The following is a 19767-nucleotide window of genomic DNA, read 5'->3' as shown; positions in this document are numbered from 1 at the left end:
TAAAAAACAACAATCTTGTACTAATTTTCGTTCTGCACCACGACTGTCATAATTCTAGATATGATCATAATTTACAGGCACTTCCATCACCGAAATCTATAATCACCACGATACTGATTTACTGCATCTTCGTTTGCTGTTAAAGTAAATAAATACTCTTTATTATAACAAACATGATACGCAATTAATAGCGACAGAACTAATAGACTTAAAATTCCCCTATCCGCAATGTATTTGTAATTAACTCAACTTTGTTCATTTAAAGGACTAAAGGAGAAGTTAAACAGACTATTGTGAAACAAAAAACTATTTTTTTTACCTTTTAAAACCACATCTTTAAAATCTGAAGTTTAATTCTAAATTAAAACAAACACTTTGCCGCACTATGCAAAATACCCTGCCGTCGATCTGTGTCCAGTGCCAAAATAAACCCATTCTGTCAAACCTGGAGGATGCGAGGAGATTTGAGAGGAAATGAAATATTTCTCGGAAGATATAAAAGGAGCCTTTTCGCCTGAGTTATGGCCCGGATTTGGCGTTGCTGAGAGGGATGCATGCTGCTCCTTCTATCTCGCCCCAGAGGAGGTATCATCAGAGCTGATATATAGCCCAGCTCTACATTACCTTTACAAAACAAAGGGTCATCCACGCTTTGGGAGGAACGTATTCTTCTGACTAAAGCTGCGGAATCTGTAACTGAGTCGACTTGTTTTTTTGTTGTTTTTTAACCATCCAAATAGTCCAAATACTTTAAACAAACCTGCTGCTGAACTTAACTTTTAAAGCGTTAAAATTGGCTAAAGATTCTGATGTCTCTCAACCCTTCTTCCTTTTTCTTCCTCTCCCTCTCTCTGAGCTTCCCCTTATTTATCCCATATACCTATTCTGGTATCTCACCACACGACTAAATTAGACCAAAGATGATAAGAGCACAAAGCATTATAATTCCGCCCGGCTCCTCCTCCTTCCAGCCATGCGTCCTAATTAATGGGACACCCCCAGTTGCAAAAAGCCCTGCACTGGACTGCAACATAGTCAAAGAGTGAAAGGGAAGAGGGCGAAAGTGCCACTGGAGATAATTGATTACCCACCAATCAATGATAACTTGTTAGTAATCGTCAACTCTTTGGACCTCGCCATTTTCAGGGAGGCATCTCACTCCTGCGGACTTGCTGCTCGCGAGGATCGACACTTTGAACGCATCCCATTTTGGAATAAGATTTTCTTTCCCTCAATCTCCCCTCCTTATCTTTGTTTTTTTTTTTCTACCTCCAAACTGTTATGTGACTTTTTTACCCTCGATACGTTCGCTCGTTTGTAACGGCTTAATACTTCAACCAAGTCCTATAAACTCTGCGTACAACCAATGATGACATCCAAAGAAGTCGCCAAATGTGATGCAGTGGAAAACAGGAGGCGAAGTCCGCTGGACCACTTGCCGCCTCCTGCAAACTCCAACAAGCCGCTGACCCCATTCAGCATTGAGGACATCCTGAACAAACCATCTGTGAAACGAAGTTATACAATTTGCGGCACAGCTCATCTAATTTCGTCTTCTGAGAAACATCGTCCCTCCAGCATCCCTCTGTCCAACCGGGGACTCCTCACCCAAACCTCCCCGCTCTGCGCGCTGGAGGAGCTGGCCAGCAAGACTTTCAAGGGGCTGGAAGTCAGCGTTTTGCAGGCTGCCGAAGGTAAATCTACAAGATGAAAAAAAGCACGACAAACACGTTTTGACTAATACACCTGGAACTAGATTTTTAAACAACAAAAATTCGCTCAAACGTGTTTATTCAATTGCTCGAGACACTCTTTTCCAATTTAAGTGCGCATATTTTCCTTTTCACATATATATCTAAAAAAGGTGCGTTATTTTTTCCTGGGCCGCTCTTATCACCAGAGCCCTTTCTTTAATTTTATGGCCTCGTGTAAAGAGGAAGACCAATTGTCTGATGTTCAGTATTTCCCAGTGGTGTCTGTGTAATATTGTTGTAACTGTCTACCTATTCCCACAAGGACTGAGAGGCATTTCTGTTTCAAAGACAGCATCATTTTCGTTGTTATGTCTGCGTTATGGGTACTTTTACGCGCATACTGCAGCAGTGCAGAAAACGCCCTGCACCTGTATCTATCAATGATTTTCACTCAGCCTCTCCTCTCCCTCACAGGCCGGGATGGGATGACTCTGTTCGGCCAGCGAACCACCCCGAAGAAGCGTCGGAAGTCTCGGACGGCTTTCACCAATCACCAAATCTATGAACTGGAAAAGCGCTTCCTGTATCAAAAGTACCTGTCCCCAGCCGACCGGGACCAGATCGCTCAGCAGCTGGGCCTGACAAACGCGCAGGTGATCACGTGGTTTCAGAACCGGAGGGCCAAGCTAAAACGGGATCTGGAGGAGATGAAGGCCGACGTGGAGTCGGCCAAGGCCATCGGCCAGGTCCCACTGGACAAGCTCGCCAAACTGGCGGACCTGGAGAAATGCGCCAATGGCACGCTGGGCCACCCGCGAGCCGAGTCCCCCGCGCGGGGAGGCCAGCAGGAGCACGAGCTCTCTCAGAAACTGAGGACGTCGCCGCTGTCTCCATTCTCAGACCACACAACTAGTAAAGAGTGCTCAGAGGACGAGGACGTGGAGATTGATGTGGATGACTGATGGCGCATCCAGGAGCTTGAAGGTCAAGAAACACAAAAAGACGATAAAATAATCCCGCGGAGGACTTGTAACTTACTGCTTATATTGTATACCATATCTCGGAACATGTACCAAAATGTAATGACTTTTATATTGGCACAGATACTATTCATAGTGAAGCATGAACACAGAACAAGAATTATGCAGTGATATTTTACAATGTATTCATTAGCAAACTGTTACTTCTTTCGATCAAAGCAATATGGTCTGAAATGACATGAGTAACTTATTTTTTTACAGTATAAACCAACACACACACACACACACACACACACACACACACACACACACACACACACACACACACACACACACACACACACACACACATTGTTTTATTGCTTTTCCCGATAGCCCCACACATCACAGTGAAGTGCTCCAGTTTTCCATATTTTTGCATGTAAATGCATGATTTGATTTGTGATCATTATCTATTTATTTTTACTTTTTTAATTTAATTGCTTTTGTATTTTCTGCGAGCCAAATCGCGATTCAGTCACTTTGTCACTGCCGGCTCTTCTCCTCTACATTATCATTATCATTTGACTGTAACCCCTGGCTTCAGTTCATATTCTGCGTCCCGATGCTGCAGTGCATGATGAAGATGATGATGACGGTCGGAAAGGCAAAACTCGGACACTCACAGTTACAACGTGTTTTGTGGAAATGCTCGAGCGATGGCGAGAAACAGCGGTTGATATTGCGGTGATTTTGACAAGCTACTTTTTAGATTTATTGTTTGGATACAATAGATTTACAGTTATAAATTTGTTATGTTTTGTACACCTGTAAGTGCCTTTCTGAAATCAGGACATTATTTGAAAACCAATGCACAGACTGTAATGTATATAGGCTACTATGGGAATAAAATGGCTTTTCTGAATAATTCTTTTATGTTGCAGTTCTTGAAATATTGTTTAGGTTTTTGTTGTGGATATAATAGCCCCTTTTAATTTATTTATTGAGGGAAGAAAAATGATTTTAGAAACGGCTCCCCTTGCCAAATCTGGGCGTGTAAGCTCGTCAACAGCGGCCTATTTAGAGTTACTATTTTGTTCCTTTGTGTCCTTTTCTACTAAGATGCTCTAAACATTTTGTGGCCCGGAATCTCACATCCCCTTTCACATCCTAAATGCGTATCGTGGCTTCTTGACCCTTAGACGTGTTTCTCCATTCGTGGCAAAAATTTATGTGAGAAACACAAATCTGGTGCCGGAGAAAAAAAGACGAGGAAGCCACAAAAACACAAAGTTTTGGGCCAGTTTCCCCGGGCCTTTATAGACCTTTTTTGTTCTGCGGGACTGGGCCGTAATTTTGAGCGTAAAGCATGAAAAGTGGGGACAAATGAGCAGCGTTCCCTGATGGGACGAGCCACAAAGGAGCAGGGCCGGTCCCCCGCAGGCAGCAATACTGAGACAAGTGTGTCCCACCGCACAAAAAGGACGCAAACGTTTGGAAGCCATATGGTTTTTGAAATTTCCTCACAATTTCAGACAATTTGATGGATTGAGTTAACCCTCCTTTTAAACAGTTTAACTGGGTGCGAACAAAGGCCATAATGCCTACATAGACTCTCCCTTCATGAGGGCATCTGCGGCTATTAATGTCTAGCCCCTTTCTTTGCTTGGCGTTTTGAACAAGTCAATGAATTACAATGAAACTGCCCCTTTTTTGAGAGCCGCTTGTCTTTCTGCGCTTTTTAGCTTTGGAATAATATGTTTGACTTCTGTCCAAGAACGTTTTCTAAACAAGAAATGGATTTTTGTTGGAAGTGTTTTTAATGTTAAGTAGGGAGCCATAAAGAGTTTGGGCTGTGACATTTATGCCAAAGTCTGGTTAGGGAGTCCTTTGTTTGTTTTCTTCTCATCTCTTTTTTCTTGGTCTGCCTTTTTATTTCTTTTGTCTTTAAGGAGTTTAATGAAGCTGAAAACATGGTGATGTGAGAAAGAAAGAGTGTCCAGAAGAGAAGCTCAAAAGGCAAACTCCCATTTAACCCTCTTTGTTAACAGAAACGATAAGTAGAGCTGTCTTCTTGTTAATGTTTTATAGAAGTTGCTTTTTTATATTTTACTTTTATTTTAACCAAGTCAACCTAAATAAGCTAAATAAGTTGATAGGCCTGGGAGATGTTAATGTGACCAAAGCTTTTGTAAATTCTCTGTAGATAAATTAGAGTCTTTAAAAAAATCATTAGCCTAAAATTTGCTTTAATGCCCTTATACTGCATTTATAAATAGTACGGTTTATAACAGGGAGCAAATACATGTGTTTATTAGTATAACAGCTCAAGTGGACTAACTGGAAGCTGATATATAAACTGATATTAACTTGCAGCCTAATAAACACGCTGATCATAACACAGAATATGCACAAAAGAAGAAATTTTAATTGCTGGCAAATATTGTACTGTAAAATTCACAGAATATTATTACAACTGCATTATATTGTTTTATAAATTATTTATAAAATGATTATGTGCACTTTATACATGCAAAATAAGGTGGTAAGGTGGTGTACATAGTATTTATCAAGGTTTAAATTCTAGATAACACTTCAATTGAAGAAAGAAAAAAATCAATTCAGTTCAATTATTCTGAAAATTGATCTGCAAATATGAACATGTCAGTCTTTAATTTATTTTGTGTGTGTATGTGTATGTGTGTGTGTGTGTGGTGGGGGGGTGGCGGGTGCCTATGTGCGTGCTCTGGAGCCTATTCTGAATCAAGCATATTTATGAAGGGAGAGAGTGTTAAGGCAGGTAAGTTTATGGATTTCACTTGCTTATTTTATGAGGGGTTGTCAGGCGGGCCCGGTGATAAGTAATACTACAGTCTGAGGGACCACTTCGTGGTAATTAATCTGGAGGTCTTAAGTGTATTTCAGTATTTCACTTCAAGATAGAAAAAATCACTACTTCAATCGTGCGGAAAATTGAAGTTTGATGCATGAAACAATAGTACAGCCCTCTCTCTTTTCATCTCTTCCCCTCCCCTTTTTATACTCTCTCCTTTATTATTTGCACCTTGTGGAAAACAGTGTCAGGGGCAAAGTGTACACTCATATTTGAGGCAATAGTCAGGTGACAGCAAAGAGAGCACTGAAATTAAATTGTTTAATGTTTACGACCTTGTTCTCATTTAAAAATATGACACAAACTTAGAAGAAAAAGGTTTTTTAATCTATTGTTTGATTATTTAAATTAATTATTTGAATCCATAGGCTTCAAATAATCCTTGAATGCATTATTATTATTATTATTATTATTGTTATTATTATTATTGTTGTTGTTGATGATGAATAAGTATTAAAAAGGAGATCTGTAAATGACCTGATATTTGGCTCGAATTAAATGACTCTATATATCTAAATAGAGCCAAAATGTAGAGTTTTAATCATAGCCTTCCTGTGGAGCCAGTTAATACTTCAAACTTCAATTTTACGGGCGATTGAACTAAGCATGTTCCTGACAGAATTGATGTATGTATTAATTTCCTTTAACTGTTGATTAATTAGGCTGCGCTGAAGGCTCAAATGGAACGGTTTGTTCAGAAATTTGCATATTAATCAAATTCTAGTTGATCATTCAAATAATCAAGGCTGTGTGAAATTGGGGATGTAGCAAGAAAACATCAACTATATTTGGTCTGACTTAGCTTCTGCTGTTTGTCCACTGTACTATAATCAGATAGAAAGAGTCAGTCGGCTTATTTGGACTAAATTGCTAATCCAGAGTTTTGCAACAAATATACAGATACATTAACTCAAAGTGGGAAAAAAAAGCAAAACCTTTGTGCTGCTGTGCTTTATAAATAAACAAGAATGGGAGAAGTGGGTGGCAGAGAAGAAAAGTGTTGCATCAAGTACTGCATTTTATATATTTTGGATTCTTAAAATTAGAATAAAATTAGAATAATAAAGATTTTTACATATTGCCACAAGGCTGGGTTTTCAGAAGGCTGTTTCAGATCACAGGTGAATGATTTATGGAGGAGAAAGGATAGTTTCAAAAATGTTTTGCAATTATAGTTAAGTGCTGTGACTCATCTAAAAGGTAATCAGAAGTCTGCAGGTAGATAAATTATAAACCATGTAGACCGCTTTACCTGAAAAAAATGTAGGAGTTATTAAATTCAATGATTCATGAAGTGTTTACTTTGGAGCTTTTCTTCAACTAGCGATGGTGGTGGTTGAAGTCTAAAATTAATATAGATTATGTTCCAACAGCATCTACTTATACTATTTAGAACGGATTTTTTTAAGCAGAAACAATGCTGTAAAGAAACTCCTCTACACATTAAAAAAAATCATAAAATCCATTAGCAGCACATGAATATATGTCCCTGAAGGAAAGATGAAGGATAAAGTGAAGAAAATGTTAGATCTGTGGCCTCAGGTGGGAGTTATTTAGCACATGTATTGATGATTTCTGTGTGGTGCACAGAACAAAGCATGAAAAACTACAAGTGGGGGGGAAAAAAGTGAATAAAGTGCATTTTCACTAAAGTCATCTGGAAGCTCATCCAATTCTAAATATCTCATCATTTAATCATATGAGGTCAAAATACATTTGGGTGAACAAAAAGGAAAACAAAAGCAAAACAAACAAACTTACTATCCATACCGTTACATGCCAATTTAAGCCATCCTTTAAAAAAAAGTGTAGCTGATGACAAGCTACAAGCTGCAGCCAGCTCCAGCTTAGCTTCTGAGACAAACAGAGACACCTGCTGGTGTCAACGGGATAGTGACCTGCACTTCACTGAGCAGCAAACCAGCCATGCTGTGTGTAATGTGTCTGTGTGTGCATGAAAGAGTGTGTGTATGAGAGTGGTTGTATATTATAAAGCTGCAACTGAATTATCAAATATGATACATATTTTTAGATTGCTTTATTTGAACGATCAATATCAGGCTGGTGGAACAGTTCGTACAAGACTGGTAATGAAAACATAAAATTAGAGGTGGAATGTAATCGTAATGGTAAACAGTATGTAAAAAGACATAAAGCAAGATTTAAAAGGAAGCAGATATTGAGTATGTAACCTCCATCGTCCTTAAGAAAATTGTGTTGTTTTTTTAAAAATAAAATAAATAACTAATAACATAAAAATAGTAATTTCTTGATTAGATGAGTATGAATTTAATAACTTGATTCCTACATCTTATTGACTCTTTCTCATTTCTCTAAGCCTTTCTTTCAGTGAATATCTCTTATCAGACTTACTAAAGAGCTAATGATGCCATATTGAGGATAATAACAGATTTCTTGTTTTACTTCGTACACTTGCATGAAATCATCCTCATTTCCTGCAGTCTTACTACATCTTTACCTTGTAAAAATCCATCTAATGAGTTTCTACCCTGACATGCTCTTGGAATAATGAATGATATTAATACTACACGCGCCTTGCGTGTTGAAAGAATGAGTGTTGATCTTTTAATATTTTCAAAATAGAAATACCTCAGGTATAAGTCATTCTTTCAAATGCATACATAAAGTGAAAATCCACAAGTGTAGCACTCAAGTATAACAAGTATGGTTGTGGGTTAATGAATGGTATTCGTACTAATTGGGCAGGTCAAGCGGTGCTTAAGTAAAAGTCAAGATATGAACCTATGAAAAGTGCTAACTGTCATATTTAAATTGTATAATACTGGATATTTTATGTAGTGTGAACTTGGGTATTTTAGACCACGTGCAATAATTCAACATTGCATGTGAATAACATTAAACCTTTGGTTTCATCAAAAATGTAACAATCACCTCATCCTCATCCTCTCACTACACACAGACTGTATTTCTTGACCTTTCACAACCAGACATGCTTTCTGTTGTTTTCTTGTTACTATGCTGTAATGACTAGTTTCACGCTACTTTACCACGGCATTTTTCAACTTCTTTATCACCATTTCTTTTTCAGCCTCTCTCTTTTCAGTGTCTGTGATCTCATGTGTATATGACTATTTTCACGTGTACATGTTAGTTAGTGTTTGTATGCACATAAGAACATAATCGAGCACATGTGAACACACATCACATATATAAACACATTTAGAATAATGAAAAATATATTTACTATATATGAAATAAATGAAAATATTAAAATAGTATTAAATACATTAATAATATAAACACATTTATTAAGAGGAACCATTAGAATATCTGATAAACACAACTGTTCTAACATATATAGGTAAGTTCGGCAGTTAGAGTAACTAAAAATGCTTTTTCATAAACATTTAGTTTGTTTTTCAATATGTCAGCATTTTATCTGACATTAGAACTGAGATTATAAATGATTATGTATGTATGTATGTATGTATACATATATATATACACACACATATATATATATATATATACATATATATATATATATATATATATATATATATATATATACATACACACATACATATATACATACACACACACATATATATATATATATATATATATATATATATATATATATATATATATATATATATATATATATATATATACATATATATATATGGGAACAGCTAAGATACTGCGCAGGACCCTCAAGCTCCCAGGCCTCTGGTAGAGGACCCGAGCTTGAAGGATAAACCGCCCGCAGGGGCGTGCTGGGTGTTTTATATACACATACACACACACACACACACATATATATATATATATATATATATATATATATATATATATATATATATATATATATATATATATATATATATATATATATATAGTAAAATTTCACGTGTCAGGCCTGTTACCGTGCAGTTTTATGAACCATATTCAACATCAGGTACTGCCATTGCCCATCTTAGCAATCGCTATATACTCATTATGAACAAATGCTAAACATCAACTCCTGTGGCAAGAGTTCTGAGACAATCAACACTTAAACAGCCCATTGTATCTAACGGTCTAATCTGTTTTTTCTGAGTTGATCATACATAATCGTGTCAGCGTCCCAGTGGCAATTTGATGTTGTCACTGAGAAGGAGTTACGGTAATAAAATAAGTAAGCAATAAATAAGCGTCTATCTAAATGTTTTCCCTCTAAAATATGTGGCCCTCCTTTGGGACACGTTTAATCAATAATTAACCTTTTTTTTTTTAAATTTATTTGAATTCGTCATTATTCAATACTTTGTTTTTTAACTAATTTTACCATATAATTTATTTTTGCTTTGGTTGATAGTCTGTAGGGTTTAGATTTTTTATGTATTTTTTTCTATTAAAGAGGGAAAAACAGCCCCTCGGTGTTCATGGCTCTGTAAAGATGTTTCAGTACTTACCCTTGCTTTCATGTGGGAAGACGGATACCTGGTGGGATCTAAAACTATGCAAAAACTCGTTTACAAACGTTTTAACAAGCTTGCGCATTTTAGCGCAACAATGGCGCTCACCAACATCCTCTCTGTCGCGAATGATACGTCATCAAAGTTGGCGGTATTTTGAAAAGCGAGTAGCGTCTAGTGTTGTGGTCCGTGAAGTAGGGAACTGTTGTTAAACATGGTAAGACTGATCGTCGTCTAAAAAAAACTCTCGTCATTTACACGTGCTTAATATAACGCACGATATTATATAATGTTTACATGCCTTGCTAACGTGTGTTTACGTACATTCAACTTTTCACCTTAGCCTGTAGCTAACAAGCTCTAGAAGAAATTGTACCTACTTGCACCGCTCCAGTTTTTCTTTAGATTAAAACGTACACGAATATGCGTCTTTGTTGTTTACGTGTTCAGGCAGACGGCCGGGCAGCAGCGCAGCTGTCAGAGGCCGCCCAATCTGAGCTGCTGGACATTTGTGAGGAGCAATTTGCGCAGCTGGAAAAGGTACATGTGAATCCAGTGTGTCCAAAAACTTTTTGTCTTACCATACATATTGTTTTGGGGGGATTGGGATAGTATGGAGCCACTGCAACAAGTGGGGTGACCAAGAGGTGGTACAATGTGAGAAATATATTACTGAAGTTGATATGATTTTTTCCCACTTTTATTTTCACACAAATGTTTCTACATAAGATTCAAAAAGTTGATTCTGTTCTTGAAGAAGTCACTTGGATTAGTGATGAAACAGTTCTGCTAAAAACTACATTTTCTTAACTGGTTGACTGAGCATGCATCAAGATATGCAAGTTAAAGTTTTGGCAAAATTTGTTCAGAGTTACTACATTATAATTCAGTACATTTTTCCACTTTCTTGTATAATTAGAAAAATACTATGAGTAGAAACTAAATATTTTTTCCATAGTCTTATATGATAGGCCTATGCTCTGTTGTTTAGCTGTTAACACTCTTACCTGTTATTTTTTTTTATCTTAGATTTGGTTCTTTCAGGTAATCATCATTAGGTTTCAGTGTCGATGCATTCAGAGATCTGCAACTTTTCTTGAACCACATTTCTTCTGAGAATCAAAATAGTTGACTAGGCTAGTAAACTAGAACCAACCAAAATCTGACCACATCACATATGTAAATATGTTTTTAAAATGTGTAGATACTTTATCTCTAGCCCCTTGTCACACACTTTGTGATAAATGGGTAAAATGATAAACTGTGTTTGTCTTACAGCTTCAGAATGAGATTATACTGTGTGAGCCAGATTTTTGTGAGAATCCTCAAGAACAGGTGAGATGATTGTTTCCAAATGTTCACTTGTTCATTGCTTTCGCTGCTTTAACCTCCTAAGATCCAACCTCTTTCTCTTTGCTATTTGGGCTGATTGGGACCTGATGAATGTAAAAACAAAGAATTATCTTTTTACCTGATTTTCTCTGCAAGGACCTGATATCCACATATGAGGACGTTCAAATTAAATTTCAATAGGACGGTGGCAATATAATGTCCTCGTAAGTGGACATCAGGCCCTTGTAGAGCAAAATTTAGAATTGTGGTCTAGACAACCGAAAATGTGATGTCCACATATGTGGACGCCAGGTCCTAGGAGGTTAATGTTACAGAAAAAATGTGGAAATCCTTAATTTTAAATACCTGAGAAAATTCATATCTTTTTTAACATGGTTTTTAACATTTGTCAGTTTTTTTTTAATGTGGTAGAAAATAACTGTAAGAAAAAAAAAGTATATACTCCATCACAGACCCGATATGTGAGTAATTCCAGTTTGTTACCTGAATGATGCATAAACATTACAATTTTCACCAGATAAACCATGCTAATCTCCATAGTAATACTCTTGCCTACTTTATTTAGGCTCCAGTAGCTTCTGATTCTCCTAATAGCCTGATGTCCGTGTATTAGGAACAATTAGGAGCTTTTGGCTCGTAGTTGGTATTGTAAATTGGAACTGTGATAAAGTATTGCAAACTCTCTTTTGTTGCGGTTTTGGTCTGAGTTTCAAAATTGTTACACCTCTGGCATTTCTTTACGTGTGTGCTGATTAATTGGATGATGGTTACGTCAGTGGGTTCCTTTGGCCTATCAGCAAATAAAATATCTTAATCAATTGCAGCCATTACATTACAGCATCAAATTTGTCTTTGTACGCGATCATTCAAAGAGGTTTCTTTATTTTCCCAACACAAACAAGAAAATGAACAACAAAAACTAAATAATAGAAAATGCCAACAAAACATTGGATTAATCATCAGCCATACTGCAAATTTCAAGCAGCTACCAGCCCAGAATTTCACAATCTTTGCATCATTAATATTAACATCTTTTACATGTATCATGGTTACAGGACATATGAATTTTGCATAAAATGACTTAATGAAGAGGCCAAGATGGCACTTTTGGTTTCCGTTGATGCTCAAAATTAGCATTAATCATAAACATGTTGTATGTGAAAGGTGTTTACAGAGGCAAGATACGTTACAAAAAGAGCAATTAGTTTTAATAGTTTGTATAGTCATAAACAGCTCATTAGTGCTATTCAAGCAGTAAAAAAATGTAAACATTGTGAGCATCAGCAGTGGCAACACTAAAAGGAACAGCTGAGTGTGCTTTAAATGGTGAGGTTAGAGACTCCAGCTGGCAATAACATAGCATTTCATGCCTGGTCAAATGCACCCTTGGCTCCATAGTGTAGTAGTTTACACATTTGCTTAACAAGCAAAAAATCCCATGCTTGATCCCAGGAGGAGATGCACATCTCTTTGGAGTTGCGTCAGGATGGGCATCCGGTGTAAAAACCTGCCAGATTAAATATTTGTAGAGCTTCCTGCTGTGCCGACTCATTGTAAATCAGGGAGCAACCAAGAGTAGCTGCTGATAAAGTGAGTTTTGTGTTTGTTTGTTTTGATGTCAGACAGCTTCACTGTGGCTCATCATTGTAATTTCTATTCCTCGTGACTGTTTTTCCTTCTATAGTCAGTAAAAAGACTGATTGCAACAGAAGCTGAGCTGAAGCAGTGGTCGACAGTGGAACCACAATGTAAGTTATCAGTTCTGGTCAACTGGTGATTTCAGGTTTCTAAAAAAAAAAAAAAAGATATAAATCATAAATGTTGTGTACTTTATCTTTTAATACAATTGACCTTTTTTATTTTTCATGCAGTGCTGGCAGAAAATTCTGAGATTTTGCTCGAAGCAGGAAAAGAAGAGGTGTGGTTAAGTTAAACAGTGAACTATTGCTTTTGCTCATTTACATGCATCACTCACTTTATGCAATCTTTACTTTTTCCATAGATGCACAAGCTGTGCTCTGAACTTGAGATGGTTGCTTCCTGTTTTGAAGCCAAAAGAGACAAACTGAAAGAGACTAAGGAACTGTATGTAACCCTTTTGTTACACTGTACATATTACATTATTTACTGTCCTTCTTCTGGTTTTATGGATGCCTTTCAGGATTGGATGAAGGAGACCATCCAGAGACTTTCCCTTTGCTATACTTTGTGTATAGTTGTGAAAATATTCAACTCTGTATATTTTATATATTTTATTATTATTATTATTATTTTATTTTATTTTTTTACTATTTAATTTGTAAAAATGTGTATATACACACACACACACACACACACACGTAGGAAAATATTTAGTATACACATCCAGAAATGCATACACTATTATATATTGTACATATATTTATTAGTTTCAGGTTGGCCATTCTTGTATTTTGCTCGTTTGTGTTGTTGTGTTTGCACATCTCTGTTGCTTGTGGGGCTCGCACACAAGAATTTCACTCGCATGTGCTGTGCCAGTGTGCCTGCACATGTGATGTGACAATAAAAAGTGATTTGATTTGATTTGATTTGAAAATGTGATGCTTGTGTGTTTGTTGTTAGTGAGCTAAAATGGCTGGAGGAGAAGAAACAGGTGCTGGCTGCTGCCAGTGGTCACAGTGAACGACTTCAAATTGAAAAGGAGAAGTTGTCAGAACATACGTGAGTAGGATGGCAGCGTCACACTAAACCAAAAGGGATCAGGTGTTTATTTACACAGAATAGAGCAGAAAACAGAAATGCTTCAAGGGTAATATAAATTAATTCAGTTGAATTAAATTTTATTTATACAGCACCAAATCACAACAGCAGTCGCCTCAAAGTGCTTTATATTATAAGGTAGACCCTACACTAATACATACAGAAAAAAACCCAACAATCGTATGACCCCCTATGAGCAAGCACTTTGGCGACAGTGAGAAGGAAAAACTCCCTTTTAACAGGAAGAAACCTCCGGCAGAACCAGGCTCGGGGAGGGGCGGGGCCATCTGCTGCAACCGGTTGGGGTGAGAGAAGGAAAACAGGAAAAAAAGGCATGCTGTGGAAGAGAGCCAGAGGTTAATAACAAGTATGATTCATTGCAGAGAGGTCTATTAACACATAGTGAGTGAGAAAGGTGACTGAAAAGGAAATGCTCAATGCATCATGGGAATCTCCCAGCATCCTACGTCTATTGCAGCATAACTAAGAGAGCATTCAGGATCACCTGATCCAGCCCTAACTATATGCTTTAGCAAAAAGGAAAGTTTTAAGCCTAATCTTAAAAGTAGAAAAATAAATCTATAAACTTGTTGATGCATGTGCATGCATTCTTCAGGATACTGCAGGACATCAAGGAAAAAATACAGAAAATGAAGGTCTACCAGGAAAGGCTGATGGAGAGCTTGGCGTACATCCTGGAGAAGCACGTTCCTCTCCCTCAGGAGGATTCCAGTACAAACAAGAAGAAGAAGGTGTAGATTATGGCTTTGCATGTGAAAAGTGCCTTATTATGAATTCATTGCACCTTACAGTCTTTTATCTTAATTTTCAGAACGTTCCTCATGAGATTCATGAAAACTTGATTTCACTCAATGAAATTCTGGAGGTGAGTTTTTTCATACAAAAAAAACGAACTGTTTAACTCGAGTTTTTTTTATGTAATCAAAAAAAATCTCAGTATTTGGCTTTGGACAGGTAGGTGAATGAAACAGGTGATGAGGTTTGATATTGAGGAGAGAAATGTGAAAGGAAAGATGGACCGCATAGAGGCCCCCTGTGTTGGTGTCAGGAGAGAATGTAGCTTGGCAGCATTGGATGGTAGTCTGTATGATGACTTTGGGCATGAAGAAGAGGAAGCGAGTGAAGGGAAGTTGAAGAAGGAAGAATGTTGTGGAGAGTGCAGGAAGAGGTTGAGGCAGGCTGTCAGTGGTACGGAAGTGTTGCCAGATGGCTGGCAAAGTAGAGCTAATGTTCTGGGGGAAACTGCCCAAAGGGTATCCTCTGGACAGAAGAAAAAGGACAAGGACACTTGGTTTTGGAAGGAGGAAGTAAAAAAAATCTGTTCAAATGCAGAGGTTAGCAAAGAAAAAGTGGGATAGTCTGGGAGATGAAGAAAATGGATGAGTGCTGGGAGGTTAGCAATGAGAGAAGTGGCAAAGTACAAGGCTTGAGTTATATGTGAGGCTGGACACTAAGAAAGGTGAAAATGACTTGTATGAAGCATGTGATGTGATATGTAAGACGTTATCACAGAAATGGAAATGTGCTAACAAGTGAAGAGAGTGTGGTGAGCGCCTGAAGGAGCTCATGAATGAAGAAAATGAGAAAACACAATCCTGAAGAGTAAGAGGATCCCTGAGGAATGAAGTACAGATTTTCAAGTACAAGGGTGATGTGCATCTCTGTAGCAATTATAGAGGGATAAAGTTGATGAGGCATACCTTGAAGATATGGGAAAGTGTTTTCGAAACTAGGTTGAGAAGAGAGGAGATGATTGGTGAGCAGCAGCATGGCTCCTTGCCCAGACATAGCACTACAGAGTCAATGTTTGCTTTTATAGTATTAATGGAGAAATATTGAAGGTCGAAAGGAGTTGTACTGTGTGTTTGTATATCTACAAACAGGGTATGATAGGGTGCCAAGAGAGGAAGTGTGGTACAGCATGAGGAAGTCATGTGAGGCTGGTGCCAGACATGTACGATAACAGCCAGACCTTGGTGAGGTGTGCGGTAGGAGTGGAAGATGAGTTCAAGGTGGGGTGAATTACATTAGGGAATGGAGTAGTAAAACATTGATCAGGAAAAAACCCCTAAATTTTCATCCCAATATTTGAAATACTTCTGTTTTGAAGATAGCTTCACACATAGTGTTTCCTTTTTTCACATCATTCACTGACACTTTTGTATGTGACTGAAAAGTATCCTAGATATTGAGATAAATAATAGATTTTGCTGAAGATAATTTAATTATCTCTGATAAACCCCCCCAGTTATCAACCTCTAGGAAAGAGCTGGCACTCCACCAACAGATATTTGACCTATTATAGAATAAATATGTGTTTAATTATTAACAGCTGCATATTTCTTATGTCGACAAGTCACATATAAATTAGCCCTACGTTTGTTGGCTGTGGTGGAACTGGAAATTATAAAAACCCATTGTTAATGTTACATTTTCTATAGAGATGCTGTTTAAGGCCCTATTTTAACCACACAAGTGCAAAGAAAGCAGCAGGTCTGACGCATGTGGACTGTGTGGGTGTGTCATGTTGCTTTTGTTTATCAAAGTAAAAGGACAAAAAGGCTGACGTAAGTGCTATAAAAGCGAGAGTGTAGTGATTAATCGATTCACAGTAATGATCACCCATGGCAGCAAAAGCTGATGTGTACCAAAAGGCATGATATCAACTTAACCTTTAGACCTGAGGGCAGCTTTTATGATTTTTTTTTTTTTTTTTTTTTTTTTAACTTGTTCTGTGATTGAATGTTTCTGTTCTTGATAATCATGTAAATATCCTATATTTTTGTTAGTGGCCATCACCTATTCCTTCAATAAGTAAAGGAAGTAAAGGCAAAATAAAACTCTAAACTTATAAAACTGTTTAAACTTGTACCTTTACTGCAAATATGCTTCAGCCTGGTCTTCATCTCCCTTTTTATAAACCTGCAGATTCTCATGAACAAGGCTCTGAACACACCACACGACCCCTATGTGGCGATAGATGACACATTCTGGCCACCGTATGTAGAAATGCTGCTCCGTTATGGAATTGCAGTGAGACACCATGAGAATAACTTTAAGCTCCGCTTGGAAACCTTTTTCTGAAGCACTGGTGCATTAAAAATCTAAAGCACTCTGCTGAAACTGAGTCTGCTTGTGCAGGGAAACCATTATGCATGTTTTTGTAAGCTAGTAGGAAGTCCATGGTGGAGAAACAGTGATGCTAGGGTGTTCCTGAATTTACTAAATGCATGTGTAACATTTCTATGTAGATACTTTTTTATGGTTGTCTATTTAGACTTCTTAAATACTGTTTAGTTAAAATGTCTTGTAAGCGCACCTATTTTTCTAGTTCCATTTTTACATATTCAAATGTTATTCAAATGTATGAGTGTTTTATCCAAAGTATGTGTTTCTAGAAATCCCATGTGTATGTCTGTTTTTCATGAGAATTCATATTTATCAGCATAAATTTAAATTAATCTTAATTTTGGTTTCACTTAACTGTTTTCTATTATGTTTGAAAATTAGGAAAATATGTTCAGTAATTGTGTGTGTGTGTGTGTGTGTGTGTGTGTGTGTGTGTGTGTGTGTGTGTGTGTGTGTGTGTGTGTGTGTGTGTGTGTGTGTGTGTGTGTGTGTATTTTGTTTGTGTTTATACATTTTCTTGTCCATGTTTAATAAATTTGGAAACTTTAGATGTGGTGTTGCTATGTAATTATTGTTCCGAAGAAATTATCTCTGGGTATCTTCATACTGTTGTACGAAAACAACTAGCATAATGTAAATGTTTTAGTGAGGTGATCATTTAATCATGTTTAAAACTATGTTTGTACTTACAAACAATGTACAGAAAATAAAATACGAATTGACAAAGTGAAATCGTGCAGATATTCCACACAATACAGGGAGTGCAGAATTATTAGGCAAATGAGTATTTTGTCCACATCATCCTCTTCATGCATGTTGTCTTACTCCAAGCTGTATAGGCTCGAAAGCCTACTACCAGTTAAGCATATTAGGTGATGTGCAACTCTGTAATGAGAAGGGGTGTGGTCTAATGACATCAACACCCTATATCAGGTGTGCATAATTATTAGGCAACTTCCTTTCCTTTGGCAAAATGGGTCAAATAAGGACTTGACAGGCTCAGAAAAGTCAAAAATAGTGAGATGTCTTGCAGAGGGATGCAGCAGTCTCAAAATTGCAAAGCTTCTGAAGCGTGATCATCGAACAATCAAGCGTTTCATTCAAAATAGTCAACAGGGTCGCAAGAAGCGTGTGGAAAAACCAAGACGCAAAATAACTGCCCATGAACTGAGAAAAGTCAAGCGTGCAGCTGCCAAGATGCCACTTGCCACCAGTTTGGCCATATTTCAGAGCTGCAACATCACTGGAGTGCCCAAAAGCACAAGGTGTGCAATACTCAGAGACATGGCCAAGGTAAGAAAGGCTGAAAGACGACCACCACTGAACATGACACACAAGCTGAAACGTCAAGACTGGGCCAAGAAATATCTCAAGACTGGTTTTTCTAAGGTTTTATGGACTGATGAAATGAGAGTGAGTCTTGATGGGCCAGATGGATGGGCCCATGGCTGATTTGGTAAAGGGCAGAGAGCTCCAGTCCGACTCAGACGCCAGCAAGGTGGAGGTGGAGTACTGGTTTGGGCTGGTATCATCAAAGATGAGCTTGTGGGGCCTTTTCGGGTTGAGGATGGAGTCAAGCTCAACTCCCAGTCCTACTGCCAGTTTCTGGAAGACACCTTCTTCAAGCAGTGGTACAGGAAGAAGTCTGCATCCTTCAAGAAAAACATGATTTTCATGCAGGACAACGCTCCATCACACGCGTCCAAGTACTCCACAGCGTGGCTGGCAAGAAAGGGTATAAAAGAAGAAAAACTAATGACATGGCCTCCTTGTTCACCTGATCTGAACTCCATTGAAAACCTGTGGTCCATCATCAAATGTGAGATTTACAAGGAGGGAAAACAGTACACCTCTCTGAACAGTGTCTGGGAGGCTGTGGTTGCTGCTGCACGCAATGTTGATGGTGAACAGATCAAAACACTGACAGAATCCATGGATGGCAGGCTTTTGAGTGTCCTTGCAAAGAAAGGTGGCTATATTGGTCGCTGATTTGTTTTTGTTTTGTTTTTGAATGTCAGAAATGTATATTTGTGAATGTGGAGATGTTATATTGGTGTCACTGGTAAAAATAAATAATTGAAATGGGTATATATTTGTTTTTTGTTAAGTTGCCTAATAAGTATGCACAGTAATAGTCACCTGCACACACAGATATCCCCCTAAAATAGCTAAAACTAAAAACAAACTAAAAACTACTTCCAAAAACATTCAGCTTTGATATTAATGAGTTTTTTGGGTTCATTGGGAACATGGTTGTTGTTCAATAATAAAATTATTCCTCAAAAATACAACTTGCCTAATAATTCTGCACTCCCTGTATATGCAATGATCGATGGTTTCAGCTACCAAGTACTTAAAATACTTAGACGGTTTTTTGTGTTTATTTTCTTTAATTGCAGAGATTTGTTTAGGGCCTTGCTTTTAAGGCTAAGCTTCCAGTTTCTTGGCGGAAATGTTAAAATTATTTCGTCAGAAATGTTTTGCGTCATTCAACGTCACGCCTCCCATCCAATCCAGTGAGGCCTCCGCGTCAGCTA

The 19767-nt window shown here is 37.6% G+C and overlaps 2 protein-coding genes across 2 annotated transcripts; both read left to right on the top strand.

Annotated features, from left to right (window-relative positions):
- The first annotated feature begins 1001 nt into the window (after positions 1-1001).
- Positions 1002-3581, top strand: lbx1b (ladybird homeobox 1b). Its single transcript, XM_085410572.1, has 2 exons — positions 1002-1694; positions 2169-3581. Exons 1-2 carry the CDS (start codon positions 1367-1369, stop codon positions 2654-2656), a joined length of 816 nt encoding a protein of 271 aa, XP_085266698.1. The 5' UTR covers positions 1002-1366; the 3' UTR covers positions 2657-3581.
- A 5945-nt stretch (positions 3582-9526) lies between these two features.
- Positions 9527-17935, top strand: cenpk (centromere protein K). The gene is made up of 10 exons (XM_085410575.1): positions 9527-10205; positions 10439-10528; positions 11267-11323; positions 13026-13089; positions 13213-13259; positions 13344-13426; positions 13943-14041; positions 14697-14832; positions 14913-14966; positions 17030-17935. The coding sequence occupies exons 1-10, from the start codon at positions 10203-10205 to the stop codon at positions 17183-17185; spliced, it is 789 nt and encodes a 262-aa protein (XP_085266701.1). The 5' UTR covers positions 9527-10202; the 3' UTR covers positions 17186-17935.
- The last annotated feature ends 1832 nt before the right edge of the window (positions 17936-19767 follow it).

Source organism: Rhamphochromis longiceps, linkage group LG6 (genome assembly GCF_057381845.1).
Source record: "Rhamphochromis longiceps isolate RC_006_pf linkage group LG6, R_longiceps_female_GT1.1, whole genome shotgun sequence".
In the NCBI taxonomy this organism is placed as follows: domain Eukaryota; kingdom Metazoa; phylum Chordata; class Actinopteri; order Cichliformes; family Cichlidae; genus Rhamphochromis; species Rhamphochromis longiceps.
Note: the sequence above shows the minus strand (reverse complement) of the source record. Positions and strands in the feature narration are given on the sequence as shown.

What these genes read in the sequence shown, in the direction of transcription:
- lbx1b (XM_085410572.1), top strand. Translation starts at nt 1,367, where the DNA reads ATGATGACATCCAAAGAAGTCGCCAAATGTGATGCAGTGGAAAACAGG. An exon ending in CGTTTTGCAGGCTGCCGAAG is followed by an intron (nt 1,695 to 2,168) that starts GTAAATCTACAA and finishes TCTCCCTCACAG; the next exon opens with GCCGGGATGGGATGACTCTG.
- cenpk (XM_085410575.1), top strand. An exon ending in AATTTGCGCAGCTGGAAAAG is followed by an intron (nt 10,529 to 11,266) that starts GTACATGTGAAT and finishes TTTGTCTTACAG; the next exon opens with CTTCAGAATGAGATTATACT. An exon ending in TCGAAGCAGGAAAAGAAGAG is followed by an intron (nt 13,260 to 13,343) that starts GTGTGGTTAAGT and finishes CTTTTTCCATAG; the next exon opens with ATGCACAAGCTGTGCTCTGA.